The 15,006-nt window shown below is 41.5% G+C and overlaps 1 protein-coding gene across 3 annotated transcripts; it reads left to right on the top strand.

The window, feature by feature from the left end:
• Positions 1–910: 910 nt before the first annotated feature.
• On the top strand, positions 911–15,006 carry LOC146570695 (ER degradation-enhancing alpha-mannosidase-like protein 3). Of its 3 annotated transcripts, none has more exons than XM_085279299.1 (21): positions 911–1,037; positions 1,631–2,082; positions 2,189–2,234; positions 2,849–2,949; positions 5,611–5,650; positions 5,744–5,856; positions 6,042–6,195; positions 6,348–6,482; positions 6,594–6,699; positions 6,816–6,913; positions 7,024–7,149; positions 7,244–7,327; positions 7,427–7,510; positions 7,698–7,822; positions 7,978–8,143; positions 9,743–9,900; positions 9,992–10,109; positions 10,932–11,105; positions 11,351–11,516; positions 11,632–11,823; positions 12,918–15,006. In XM_085279299.1, exons 2-21 carry the CDS (start codon positions 1,916–1,918, stop codon positions 13,136–13,138), a joined length of 2,574 nt encoding a protein of 857 aa, XP_085135425.1. In that variant the 5' UTR covers positions 911–1,037; positions 1,631–1,915; the 3' UTR covers positions 13,139–15,006. The 3 variants fall into 3 exon arrangements, with proteins under 3 accessions (XP_085135425.1, XP_085135424.1, XP_085135426.1); XM_085279298.1 differs by lacking the exon at positions 911–1,037 and adding an exon at positions 1,198–1,503; XM_085279300.1 differs by lacking the exon at positions 911–1,037 and adding an exon at positions 1,208–1,336.

Raw genomic sequence — 15,006 nt, forward strand, 5'->3', positions numbered from 1 at the left:
AACGGATCAAATAGGGGGGATAGTAGAGTTAAAACAGTGAGAAAATATGAAGTACGACTTCTAAAGTAATGTCCATATGAGTAAATATATTTAGTTACATTTTTTAATCCAATCTAACAAACTTTTTAGCAGGTCTAAAGTCCATGGCAGGGTAAAAACATGAGTCAGAGAGAAGGAGGAAGGAAATGTGACAGGATGAATATGTGCTTTGGCCTTATCGCATAATTTCCTAAGCAGCCTAATGAGATTACAGATGTTTATCTAGCCTACATCCTTAATATTCAATATTCTTTCAGCACAGCTAAAATTAAATTATGCACGCAAATGTATTTACCTAGTAAATATGAGGCACGCGAAACCATATGTTTTATTATTAAGCAAAACAGAGAGGAGCACGTGGGCTTAGTTCAGCCTAGCCCAAATTCAAAGATGCCCTGCCTCCTGAGGCGCACCAGGCGGGTTTATGCATCCACAATTGTCAGGAGAGTGTGCCACTATGAAAACGGGACTGCTGATTTAAGTGAGATTATATAGCAGCAACAGCTAATGCATGGAAACATCCTGTGGTCAGATGTCTATATGAATAAAAAATGTGTAAATTCCAGGTGATGTGTGGAAGTAGGCTGATAAGAAAAGGAAAGGAGACAGCTGCGACATCTTTCGGTAAACTGGAGACACTACAGACCTTATTAGGAAAGGGACCATGAAAAAAGCAGGCATTAGGCTGCATTTCCTGGATGGATCTTGGGTGCTTTGTTTTTTAAAAATATAATCTAGATTATATTTTCCACCATGAGCTCTAAGTAATTCCCGTGGAAATGTAAAATCTCATGATTTTTACTTCCTTCCTTTTGCATGGTGCATCGATCTATTTTTCTGATAAGTGTGAATTTATATAAACGTAAATACATCAAAGTCTTTGGGACGTTACAAAAGGCCTCCTCGCTGACACCGCCTACCTTGTGAGGTTGCTGTTTCGCCCTAATTAAAGCCTTTAAGGAAGATTGCTGTTATAGCAATCTGACCTCTGTTACATGGTGAGTGAAACATAATCTTATTTTTATCCTTCTGAAATCTTAACTATAACCCGATGAACTAGAGGAAATAGAGGTGGGCGAAAGGAAAACAGATGCTCTACGTGGCACCAACTTATCCTGAGAGCTAAACTCGGGGAGAAATTTACCCACTATAGCCGGGTAGCGACAAAGCCTGTCAGCTCTCTGACAGCTCAGTACTATAGTGACACTTGGAGACGTGTCAGCGGCCCTTAAGAAAAGCTGTTTAGCACTCGTTTTCATTTAATACGGCGACTGGAGCATTCGTTCTTAATCCCAGAGTATGTTTTGGCCTGTTTCACTTTTATTTTTTAACGAGCGACCTCATTAGCTCACTAAATATCTTTGCCGAACTAGCGGCTGGATAGCCGACTAGCAACAGGGAACCTCCCAGTAGTATCATGGCTAGCGAGAATTAGCCACCCCATTTCACTGTGACATCACTTTGGTAACGTCTTAATATTTATTTTATTTTTTCCAGACTACCGCCTTTAAAAACAAGTGCACTACTAAACCTGTTCGGTCTTTCTGCGCTTAACCAGGGCTTCGTGCTTACTCTCGTTTTTCCTTTACAGGGAAGCTAACGTCACTTGCTGTCCCTTGTTTACATGAACACCGGTCATCTGGGGTGCTCTGAGGGCATGTGATGGTTGTAACAACACAGGATGAACTACAGAGAAACCGGGTTGTAAATACGGACATGGAACTTGGAGGTAGCTAACGTCGGCATCTCAGAGCCATTTCTCTGAGAAGATGACCTGGACTCTAAAGGAGGACAGCTGTGCCAGCTCCACTGTTTGACTTTGTGTGGGCGCTGGACGGAGAGCAGGAGCTTTGTTTGTCCCTGTTAAAAGTTTATCATGATGCAAAGCTACATGAGGACAACTGGAAACAAACAGTGCTGGGAATCGGCCTCTGCTTCTACCACAGGGATGATGTGGAAAACTCTCCTGGTCGTTAGTCTTTTCTGCTGGGGAAAGTGTCAAGAGAGCCAGAATATGACACCCGAGGAAAAGGGCGCAATCAGGTGATGAATGTTCACATAGACATATAAACAGTGAGTGCGCTTTTGTAAAATTATTGAAAGCATTTAACTTTTGCGTCTTTACCCGTTTTGTTTTTCTTCTGTGCAGGGACCAGATTGTTGAAATGTTTGATCACGCTTATGGCAGTTACATGGTAAGGTGTTCGTTACAGCATAATATTTGTAATTACCAGTAAGTTTATGTTTGCTTTTTGCAACAGTCCAGAGAAAAGACGAGTCGGTTGCTTCCAATTGGAAACGTGAATGCAAGCAAGCATGTTGGATTTGGTTGAGGTTGCTGTTAGTAATGCTGGAGAGGGTCAGACTCACCTGTGCCTTTATAGGATAACCAGAGTTGGACAAAGAGGCACGCACGACCTAAAGTGTGTGTGGTAGAAGTAAAAAGTAGATGTCCTTGTGACCTAACATAAATTAATCTAAGTGTATATTTAATATAGGTAGAGCAGCTAATGTTTAACTGATTATTGCATGTAAAAGGGCGATAAAGATGCAAAATTATCACTAAAAGGAGTTTAAACAAGTACATTCCTTAGTTAAACTGTCAAAGATTTCTTCAACTGAGTCCGCTAATAGTTTGAATATTTAGATGGAAAACTTAAGGGACATTGTTGAGTGAGAACTAACACTGTATGTGCCAGGTGAAGTGGGAGGTGTATAAGCTATTGATCTCCACCCATCCTTCCTCAATGAAACATTTTATGTGAAATGATAATGAAAGCATGGAGGCAAATGTTTGTTTCTGTTGTAGAAATATGCCTATCCAGCCGATGAGCTGATGCCTCTAAGCTGCAGAGGGAGAGTGCGTGGCCAGGAGCCCAACAGAGGGGACATAGATGACTCCTTGGGGAAGTAAGTAAATCGTTAATTGACATTTGGAGCATGAAAAGCATATACATTTAAATTCCTTCAAGCAGCAGCCAGACCAAAGTATTGCAGCAAAGGTTTGAGTGTGAGCAGTTTAAGATTAGCAGATAAAAGATGACCTGATTTCCAAATGGCATAAAGTAAGAGATGAGATATTTTTGATATTTTGAGCAAGATTACTTCATCATCTCTTATCTGCTGAGGTTCTGAAAGGACAACAAGATAACAGAGAGGGGAAGGGGGGGGGGGGGGTTGTCTACCCTGCATGATAAGAACCCTGATAAATCTTCCTGAAGGTCTTTTGCAGTCATAGAACAATTTTGATTCGGCTTTCTAGGAATCCTGTGAGTATTTTTTGCAGTAATTCTTTTGCTTTTCCAGACCACAACTTGACCATCACCATTCCTGTTGTTTGAGAAAAGAGCTTTGTGGAAACACTTTTACCCCCACTTTACAAATAAAATGAAAGTATTTATAAAATGTGTATCACCAATACTTTTCTAAAAATGACTCTGAACAGGATGTAGCTGTATCAAGCTACATGATATCTAGAAGTTATCTGACAGCTAAGATCTCTTTTGTAAACTTTTTTTCACTCCTAAAATCGACAGGGCAAAAGTGATACTCACAGTGCTTAAAATTCTATGAAAAGTATGTTTAATTTTCAATTTGAAGCCATTTAGAGATCATTTCATCTCCTGCTTGCTGAAGTAGTCACAGTAAGGAATTTTTGACAAGGGTGCAAAATGTTTTGCATGCCAAGTCTAATTTGTCTAATGCAGGGGTGTCCAACTCCAGGCCTCAAGGGCCTGGTCCTGCAGGTTTTACATATCACCCTGGGTCAACACACCTGGTCTAATGCTTCTGAGAATGATTTTGCATCCTTAAAGAAGACAGGAACTATAGTCTTGCCCTGCTATTCTCTTCAAAAATACCCTAGTATTCAGAGATGCTGAATGACCTGCTGGAGCGGGGGGGCTAGGAGGAGGAGTTGGCCGTCCGACTGCGGTCTGGAGTGTGGGGCCTTCCTGCTGCTGCGGAGTCGGGGCGGTCTGCCTCCCCCCACCGCAGGGAAAAGGGTAACACCACCTGGGTCTGGGTGCAGTTCCCCCCTCCAGGGGCAAGGGTACCTAGACCCGGTTTGTACAGTACGCTTGGGGAGTGTGATCTTATGTACAACGTCTCTTTATGTCTGTCTCCACGTTGGTTGAGTGTGGAGTAAGTGCATATGAGAGCATGAGGGTGGGAATGGATGTTTGTATCTGTGTGTGCCTGTATGTCTGTGTCTATATGTCAGGTTGGGTGTCAGACGCCACCTCTCTGGGGACATCTCAGGCCCTCCAAGGTTTGGAGGCCTATCTCCCCCTACCACCACTTCCCCTGCCAGTGGCGGACCCCCTCAGACATCGGTGCGTTGGTGGTTCTCTGTGTCCGGGGATGGGCGTCCAGGTACACACCGGCTCACTCCTTGGCGGCCGCTTATCGGGGCCTGGAGCCTGGGGCTCGCTCGGGCCACTTCGGAGGTGGGGTGCCCCTGGCCTCTCGGCCTGGGGCTCGGTCACTCAGGCGCGGCTGGCTGCCGGCGGAGCTCACGGGCGCGTCACTGCAACTCCCCCTGGCTTCTGCTCCGCGGCTGCTGAGTGAGCCCTCATCTGGGACTCTCCTCAGCTCTTTCTGGGACAGTGGCGCGGCTGCCCCTCTGTTGGTCTTCCTTGGTCTCTTGTGTTCTGGGGGCCTCTGGATGTCTGGAGTTTTGATCTCCTCCATACCTGCTTCATGCCCTGGAGGACGGGGCTGTGGCCCCCCCACACCCTCTAGCAGATCATTACATGAAGGAACCTTTTAAAAAAACAAGCGCGTCCATGCTCACAGGTGTACACACGGGTGATCACACCCACAAACTGCACCCTTTTTGGCTCCTACCTCAGGGCACACTGTGTTCTGTTGGTCTTGTGTGCTGCACAGTGGTGTTTAGTGTTTGGTATTTGCTGTCGTATTCCCATGTATCATTGTGGTGTTGTTTGTTCTGTTGCTCTTGTTCTCTTCTGCTTGTTTTCTTTTTTCTTTCAGCAGGTGACCCAGGTGATTGATATATGCATTTTTTTCTTCTCTGCCCGTTCTGTTGGTTTTTGTCTTTTGCCCTTCTCCCCCGTCCTTCTTCTCAGCTGTTTCTCTTTCCCTCTTTCTTTCTCCCCTTCTTTCCCCCAGTCAAGTCTGTCCCGTATTCAGTAAGTGAAAATAAAAGAAACAATAAAAGGTGAATCAAATGGACCATTACGGCAAGGCTGGGATGGTCAATTTGGTAAAGTAAATCCGTTGGGCATCTTTCTTTGCCTTTAGACAACAATTCTGATGGCAAAAGAGCCAAACGGGACAGGCAAAAAGAAAAAAAAAAAAAAAAAAAAAAGAGATGCTGAATGAGCTGCCAGTTTAAGCAATAAAACCAACAGGAAGGCATTAAATCGGCATCTTGGAGTGCCATACACAGATCTATGTACAACACGTGTTTTATAATGTAACATTTAGCTTCAGACTCAGCATGAGTCATTACAAATTTAACTGAATCAGTGGAAAGTAGGACACCAGCTATGCTGCACTCTGCTAGCTATCGACATGTCATAATATTCGTTTCCACCATCTTTTTAGGTTTTCTCTCACTCTGATTGACACCCTTGACACCCTGGTGGTAAGTATTTGATTTTCCTCTCATAAAAAAACAATATTGCTTTGCTTGTGTTTTTGAACAATTATTTCTTTCGCTCGCATGAATTTTAAACAGGTTTTAAACAAGCTTGATGAGTTTGAGGAGGCAGTGAAGAAGGCTGTGAGTGATGTACGCCTCGACAACGATGTGGTGGTGTCAGTGTTTGAGACCAATATCAGAGTTTTAGGGTATGAATCTTATGTATATATAATATATTATACAGCCTTTGTTATTTTCCTTAGATTTGTATTAACGGCTTTATTTGAAGTGCTTTTTTTTCTTGGCTCATTATTCCAATTGTAGTATTTTTTGACATCAGTACATCGTTTTATTGTCACTGGAAAGAAATATCCTGAGTATTTCTTCTTCCCAGTGGGCTTTTAGGGGGCCATGTGATGGCTGACCTCCTACGGCAACGTGGGGAGAGGATGCAATGGTATCGTGACGAGCTCCTACATATGGCCAAAGAGCTGGGCCATCGATTACTGCCTGCCTTTAACACCACAAGTGGCCTTCCCTATCCTAAGGTAGTGCTTATTTTATTGTTAAATATCACAAACCTTATTGCAGATTCATTATATGCTATCTAGTTCTTCAAAATTAGGCACTAATAAACAACAAACGTGTTCCTCATTTTGCACAGTAACTGATATAATTTTTGCTGTATTTGGCTCACCAGGTAAATCTGCGCTACGGTGTCCTAAACCCACTTTCCCGGACAGGCACCGAGTCCGACACCTGCACAGCATGTGCAGGAACAATGATCCTGGAATTCGCTGCCCTCAGCAGGCTGTCAGGAAACTCTGTGTTTGAGGTATTACCTTATTCTTCCTTCTTTTTTTCTTTTTTTTACTTTTTCATGTTAGGAATTATAGCTGAGTGTAGTTTTCACCTCAAAGAGTTTAAGCATGTAATACTTTTACAGGAACATGCAAGGAAAGCTCTGGATGTCCTCTGGGAGAGGCGACAGAGGGGAAGTGACTTGGTGGGGACTGTCATCAATATCCACAATGGAGAATGGGTCCGGAGGGGTGAGGCAGTTTAAACACAAAGATACACAAACATCGACAGCACTGGAATCATGCAGGTTCTCACACAAGCAGTGGAAATCGAGCCTTACTGAGTCTTGTCGCTTCTGTGTTTGCAGACAGTGGAGTTGGTGCTGGCATCGATTCATACTATGAATACCTGATGAAGGCGTACATTCTTCTGGGAGACAATGTCTTTCTGGACAGGTTCAACGTTGTAAGCATTCCTTGCTGTAACATCATTGTCTCACACAGTCTGTCATATTATAGTGTTTGAGCTGAAAACACTACAGTAATTATTTGTGTTTCTTGGTTTTTCCTCTACAGCACTACAGTGCCATTATGAAGTACATCAGTCAGCCTCCCCTGCTGCTCAATGTACACATGCACAACCCCACAGTGAGTGTGCGAAGCTGGATGGACTCTCTCCTGGCATTCTTCCCTGGCCTGCAGGTCTTAAGATGTGCTCAGTTAATCATATTGACTCTTTTAATAGTGAAAGAGTTTGTTGTTTATAGTTTCTAAAGTCCTGCTTTTGCTTATATAGGTTTTGCGAGGGGATCTGAAACCAGCCATTGAAACTCATGAAATGCTTTACCAAGTAACCAAACAGCACAAGTTTCTTCCAGAGGTAATGACTCAGTATTTGTATTCCTCTGTATCCCAGAACATTTCAGCAGTCAAGAAAAGTGGTACTAACCTCTTTTGTTTTTTGTTCATCTCACTGAAGGCTTTCACTACAGAGTTCAGAGTTCATTGGGGTCAACACCTACTGAGACCAGAGTTTGCAGAAAGCACCTACTACCTCTATAAGGTAACCCTGTATGTTTAATCTCTGTCACTACCAGTGTCGCTGATTAAATATATTGCATTTCCTTTGGTTGTAAAAGTTCAACTTTGTTAAAAGTTGGCAAATTTATACAAGTATTTTATTCCTTTTAAGGATATGAAGAGCTTATCCTGTAGGACATGTAGGTAAGATTATATTTTGATGTGTGCAGGCCACTGGTGACCCCTACTACCTCAGAGTGGGACAATCCATAGTGGAAAAGCTCAATGCCTATGCCAGAGTGCCTTGCGGGTTTGCTGCTGTGCAAGATGTCCGCACAGGGACACATGAAGACAGGTACTGTGTGAGGCGAACTCTGTTCTGAACATTTAAAAACTGAAAAGTGTAACCTAAGTGTAACCTTAAGTATCAGAAACAGATGTGACCATTTTTTTTTCTCCTTCTGATTTTTTTTTTCTTTCTTCTATATATGTGGGCTTTTCTGTGTTTAGGATGGACTCGTTCTTTCTGGCTGAGATGTTTAAATACCTGTACCTAATGTTTTCTGAGAAGAGTCACCTGCCAATTGATATGGACGGCTACATTTTCACTACAGAGGCTCACCTCCTGCCTATATCTCTTTCCACCACTCAGCCACCTTGTCCAGGAAACGATACGGTGAGAGCGCTCACTTTGTCACAAACACCGGTGCAAATGTTATCTTCCTCTATTTTCTATACAAGCTTGTGTATACCAACCACTCTGTTAGGTCCACCTGTCAAATTGCTTTTTAACATGGATATCTAATCAGGCAATCACATGTCAACAACTCAATTCATTAAAGCTGCGTCCACAAAGTGAAGTGCCCATTGGAAATGCTTTTGAAGCTGACAGCTGGTTGCTTGTGGATATTCCAGGTTGCAGTTGCCTACGTGACCTTCTTAATATCTTCACCACCGGGTACTCATACTCTTGTCTATAGTCAACACGTACTGCTGAGAATCACTTCCAGGGTTGTATGCAGATTTAGTCACGTAGACCTGTTCTCGACTGTCTTCTTGAACTCAAATGGAGCAAGGTTGTACCCACCTTCTGATGGCTGCCTTCAGCAGGATAACACACCATGTCACAAAGCTCAGATCACCTGAAACTGGAATGAGTTCTCGGTTTTCAAAACTCCTCCGAAGTCACCAGATCTCAATCAAAAGCACCTCTGGGATGTGGTGGAACCAGAGATTTGCATCATTGATGTTGTTAAATCCTCCCAATTCTTTTGATCTTTGGGCTGAAGGAAGGACAATACTCGGTGTATAAATGCTCAATCAACAATCTTTTATTCCATACAATTCAACACTTTATGAGCATAAACCATCCGGAGGGGAGATGAGCGCGGGAGGGTGTCCGCCTGATCTCGAAGTGTCTGAGCGTTCCTCAGATTCTTATAGCTTCAGCCCCCCTCCACCTAGTCATAAAAGCTAAACATCCACATTCTTTCTCTCTCTCAGTGAGTCTAAGTTATGACCTTGGCTTCCTGTGCAGTGTGTTCTGTTCTTTTCTAATCAGTCGAATAAGGCCATGACTCTCTGAAAACAGTATTTCTTATACCTCAGCAGTATAATGCATCATAAAACAATATCATTCATTCACAATAGATCAGCAGCTTAATGTAATACAAATCAGTTTAATAACTGTAATAGTTATCACCTTCTTCTAAGTCAGGAGAATAATGCAAACTAAAACTACATAATAATTTCACAATCTTTAATTAGGGGTCTAACGTGGCATAAGATAATATAATAATCTCACAATGTGCAGACAACGGATCTGTTGTAATTGTGTGATACTATCATGTCAATTTGGCCCCAGATCTCTGAGAAAAGTTTCCAGCACCTAATTGAATGAGTGCCATGAAGAATTGAGGCAAAAAGGAGGTCAAAAACAGTGCTACCTGGTTTGTTTGTATGTCTCACATTAGCACTGTCAAATTTTTACTAAATCTGACAGTGCTAATACTGATATTGTGATAACAGAAATTTGAAGAAAATGAGGATGGCAGCATGCCACCAGTCTAATTTATCTCAAACTTTGTTTTGTTTTTTAGTACAAAGGTTTGGGTTTGTAACAGAGAAGGAAGGTGATCTTAATTTAGTGAATATTGTAATTATTGTAAGTCTCACTTATATGACAGTGCTGTATATTTAGAAGTTAACAGCAAAACTCACTGGCATAGTTGTATAGTAGGTACATACTTATTTAAAGGTGTGTCTTGTTCTTCAGGAGACTGTTCGTATTTCTCAAGAAGAAGATCTGTTTACACACTCCTGTCCCAGCACTGAGACGTTATTCCCAAACAACCCGTCATTTGCCAAAACCATCAGGGACGGATACAAGTACCTCACTGGGGTGGGACGAGCTTTCCACCCTTTACCCATCAGGTGTGTCCAGCTGCAAGAGACTTTTGATTCCAGAGTAAATTCTCTGGTGGATTTGTGAAGTTGTTTACCTGACTGCCTTCATACTTTGCAGGGAAATTGAACTTCCACTCCACGATAATGGCATGGAGCCAGTGGAGTTCTTTAAAAGCATGGGCATTTCTCTCACTCCACTGAACGAAGCCAATATGGGAGACACTGGAAGGCTTAAGGTATACACTGTTTACTTTGTACTCTAAATATGAACTGAAATGATGAGTTCAGGGTCAAAAATACGTCCGAAAATATACAATTACATGTAATTTTTTTTAATTCCACAGCCATTTTTTATACAATACTTCTTTTCAATATTTAATGGCATTGGTAAAACAAATTAAATTCAAATTGATTTAGTTTATTATTGTAAATGAATTTGTGCTCCAGCTGCAGTATTTTCATACTCCACCAGGAGGCACTGTCCAAACTCTGCGGATCAACGAGTATATTTTCTTCCATTATAGTTATCTAGTTTGTTATACTTGTCTTATAACGGTCCACTCTTTTAAAGCAAAATCTGCCTGAGATTTAGTTTAAATGTGAAGTTATGTATTTTAATGGTCCAACCCACTGATTCCCAAAGTATGTGCCAGTTGTATAGGTACTACAACCTAATTAAAAATGTTAATAGGAGGTGGTTAGGTTGTGTTATTACTCATTACACTAACCTAAATTTACTGCTCTTGTGTTGATGTTTGTGTACCAGTGGTAGTGGAGTCACACTCCTTAACATTTTGCATATGACTAGGTAGCATTAGCAATTTATAGCCAACAGTCTGTGTTGTTTGTGTGTGCGCGTGTGTTTTTTCTTTTTTTTTCTTAATTAAATGTTCAGGGAAATCCATCAGTTTGTCTTGTATTTTGATTAGAGTGAAGATTGGCTGGTGCCACATGGGTATTTCTGGTTTTTAAGTGTGCTGCAGCACTCTTGACTTTGGGAATGGCTGACCTGACCAGCTCTTGTTTTCAATTGGGTCTCTAAATAATGATGTCTGCAGGAGCATAAAGGAGTTTACCGGGTAAAACTTGTAGCAGAATTGAGCCAGGCACCAGAGGAGGAGGTTGTGGTGCCTCATGTCGTTCAGCTCATATCCCCACCATTTCTGGGAAGGACGGTCCTCACTGCAGGACCTGCCAAATTTGGGATGGACCTCACCAAGCAGGAGCATGGGGTGAGATAACACACCACATAGTATCGGTGTCAAAGCTAGTGTAGCTTTCAGGAACAAAGACAGAAACATGTGTTTCATTGCAACAATGTGTTTGAATAGATTACAATCTGAGATAATTGATATAATATGAACTACTAATTAAAATTAATAATTTATGTATGCATTTTTGTTCTCTTGGTCTTGTTTAGTTCTTTTCTCTAACGTGCAAAGACAAAATCACATTAAAACAAACTCTTGTGCTGCAGGTGAAGGGAAGCATAGTGAAAGCTTCCCCCTACACTGCGTGTGGACCCATAGACAATGCAGCGGGCCTAAAAGGCCACATCGCTCTGGCACTAAGAGGTGACTGCATGTTTGCTGCAAAGGCTCGTTGGCTACAGAAGGCAGGAGCCATAGGAGCTATTTTCATAGGTGAGAGTCATTACCAGTTGAGCTGAAATCATTTGCTCTTATAGTATTTCTCAAAGTTTAGAATGAGTGGACTTCAAAGATGTTCATGAGCTCAGCATACGCCTTTGTTCCTCAGACCACCGTGAAGGAAGCAACAGCGAGGAAACCCCTCTCTTCCAGATGGTTGGAGATGGCGACTCCACTGAAGACATCACCCTGCCTTTAGTCTTCCTGTTCAGCCGTGAGGGTGCCGTGCTCACAGCTGCCCTGGAGAAACATCACAATGTGGATGTGCTGCTGCTGCCCAAAGAGAGGCAGCTCGGACGTGGTGAGCATCAGGAGGAAGATTAGATTAGATATAATATGTTTATGGTATTGTCAGCAAATCCCATGAACAGTTAAAAAATGACATTATAGTTTGGTTGGTCTTTTTTTTTTTTTTAACGCTGTCCAACTTTTTGAGTCTCTTGGATAATTTGGCACAAACCCTGTTCAAAGCTGGCTGGGAGCCGGTGACTATTTTTAGAATTCATGTGGTACCGGTGATAGGTCTCTAATATCCTGTGGGGGAGCCACAGTGGATAGATTTTGGCACAGATTTTACACCCGCTGCCCTCCCGTTTATCTAACACCAGGTATACACTAGCTTGTGACCCCCTAATAGGGTCTACAGAATCAAAGGAAAATATTATTCAGATTTTTAATGCTTGTTGGAAACAAAAAGGATGTAGACTCATCAGATTTATACTTAATCATATGTTTTATAAAAGTCACTGTAAAGGTTAGGAAGAAAATTAGATAGCGTTGTTTTCAGAATTCATGCAGTGAAGAGTAGTAAAGATAATGCTGGGTGTATAATCTCTGTGATGTGACTCACCAATGTGTTAACAATAGACGTGAAAAAGTGTCTGCCTCACAGAAAATACTTACTATCATCTGTCACTTACCATTTTTATTGATTTTATATATTTAATGTTTGTTGAAAGGTGAAAAATATAGAATATCACCAGATATATACTTGATCAAATAGTGTCTAAAAGACACTGTGAAGGTTAGGAAGGCCTTTGTGCTTCTGTCCTTTAATAGATGTTTTAACTACACAGGATATGTTGTGCGTCATGGTTCCTCTGACATAATACAGAAATCAAACTTTATGTAGCATACAACAATGTATTTTCTTGTGGATTTGACATAGCTGTTGGTCCCAAATTGACCCAGAACATATAGCTATCATCATTTTATTATTGTTTTACTTGGTAGCAAAGTGCAGATTCACTATTTCAGTTGTTTTTAATTCAGGGTAATATAAAAATGGAATTGAAGTTGAGGACAAAATGAAATGATATGGAAAAACGTAGTTTGTGCTGCAGATGTGAGCTCTTCTCCTGTTTACGTGTGTCGTTGTCTGTCCTTGTACTACAGATAAAATGGAGAAACACGTCAGCATGAACCTAAAACTCCGCCTGGCAGAGGAGGGGGAGATGGAGGGGGGAGCAGCTAGCGGGCGCACCCTGGAGTTTGTCTTGGAGAATGACGAGGTGCTTCTTAAGGACGAGGGAGTAGAAGAACTGAGAGAAAAACAGCAGCAGTCATGCACAGAGGACAGTGACAGGACTCAACCCTCTCAAATCCCAGACTCTTAATGTCAGACCAAACACAAATCCATGAGCTGTGCTGATCCCGAACTTTGCTGCCACTGGTATCTTGTCAGGTTCTGGATGGAGTGTGCCTCAGAGCCCCTCACTGCCCTACAGCACAGGGAGCCCTCAGTGACACAACTGGCATGTTTACGCCTGTCTTGAAGGGTCTATATTTACCTTTCAGTCAAAGATTTGCAGATTCTGCTCCATGTGGTACAGGAAATGGTGGTTGAGGTGTGGCTTCTGATCTCATGAGACTAAACTTAGTAATATAAATCTAAAAGGATAGGCTGTTAATGTGTAAACCTAAACCTAACCTGTAGTTTTTGCTCCTGTGGGCCCATATGAAGTACATCCAGAGGAAACTGTAGATAAGGGTCCAAAAATGTCCTCAGCTACGGTTGTTATGCAATGCAGTGCATTTTTAGTATATATTGCACCTTTTCACTTTAACAAGTACTGTTTAGGCATTCATTGATAGAGAGTAGAATATTACATGGCCAGTAGGTGGTGTTAGCTACCAGAGCTTCTCGGTAATGTAATGCTGGCTGTTGAAGAACAGGAAGTTGGGTTAATTTAAAAACTATTTTCTTTCTTACTGGAAATCACTTCAGGGAATTTTAAGAGTGAATACAGTTTGCATTGATGAAGAGTGCGTGTGTGTTTGTGTGCGTGCGTGTGCGCCTGTGCGTGCTCTGCTTTTTTGCTACTATGTGAGCAGTGTCTGTGACTGTGTATGTGTGTGTATGTGTAATGACTAAAAAAAACCCTTGAAGGCATCTCGGTTAAAACGTCACAAGGCAAAAACGTATCCATCTTTACAAATTCAGAAAATCGGTACGATTTACCGTCATGAATCTTTTAAAGTTCAGCTTTCTAACCCAAAAATAGCCACACGGTTAAGTTGTAACTCACGTTTTCTTAGAAACACTGAAACTGTGATCAGAGGCGGTTTTCTTGCAAGCAGACACCCCTGGTTTCAGGTGCAGCGTCAAGGATTGTTGAGGCTGCTTTGCACTTTGAGACTTGTGGAAAATTGGGAAAAAAAGAATCATCCTATTATTACGTTTGTTTATGGTCAAATGTAATAACTCATTATGGTTATTTTTCATTGCATTTTCACTGTGTAACAATTGATTGTTTGTATCTTCCTTTAAATGCCAATTTTTTTTTTTTTGCAATGCTCCTTTCAAAACACTGCAAATTGTCACATTTATGAATAAGTGGATTGGGTGAAATTTTGGTGAGGTTTTTGGATCATCTAACATTTACCAGAGAAGAAAAGACCAACTGAATCCTACACATTTATGCCAGCGTGTGACTGAAATCTATAGTGGATGCATTTTGCATAAATTTACAAGCTGGGGTTCTGACTCTCACACACTCCTTGCATACTCACCTGTTTTACAGCATTAGGTTTACTTGTTATAACTTTGGATTAAAACTCAAAACACTGCATAACTATTTCATCCACACTAATAGTAGTTTGCTTGATTCTTAACTTTTGTGTAACATGGAAATGTGAGCTGTCATTTGTTCCTTACCTAACTGTAAAGTGCACCCTTTCCTGATGCTGCTGAACTGATTTGAAGTCAGATATTTGTTTGGTCTTTTATAAGGCTGTGCCAACCTGTTTACCTCAGGACTGTGTATGTAAATGTTCATGCAGATAAAAGGACCATGCACCAAAAAATGGATTGTTCTTCTTTTAAATGATTTTCATGCTTCTTCTGCAACTCTGAGGTTTTTGTTGGATTGTGTCCTGCAGCTCATAAAGTGCCAAAAGAGAGATTATCTGAAATCACTTTCCAGGACATAAACTTAGACACATTTGTCAGTAAATTAAAAATCATAATTCCTAACCCAATCAA

This window comes from Mchenga conophoros, linkage group LG7, assembly GCF_057382185.1.
Source record: "Mchenga conophoros isolate Kocher_MC1m ecotype Shallow Benthic linkage group LG7, M_conophoros_male_GT1.1, whole genome shotgun sequence".
NCBI lineage: Eukaryota > Metazoa > Chordata > Actinopteri > Cichliformes > Cichlidae > Mchenga > Mchenga conophoros.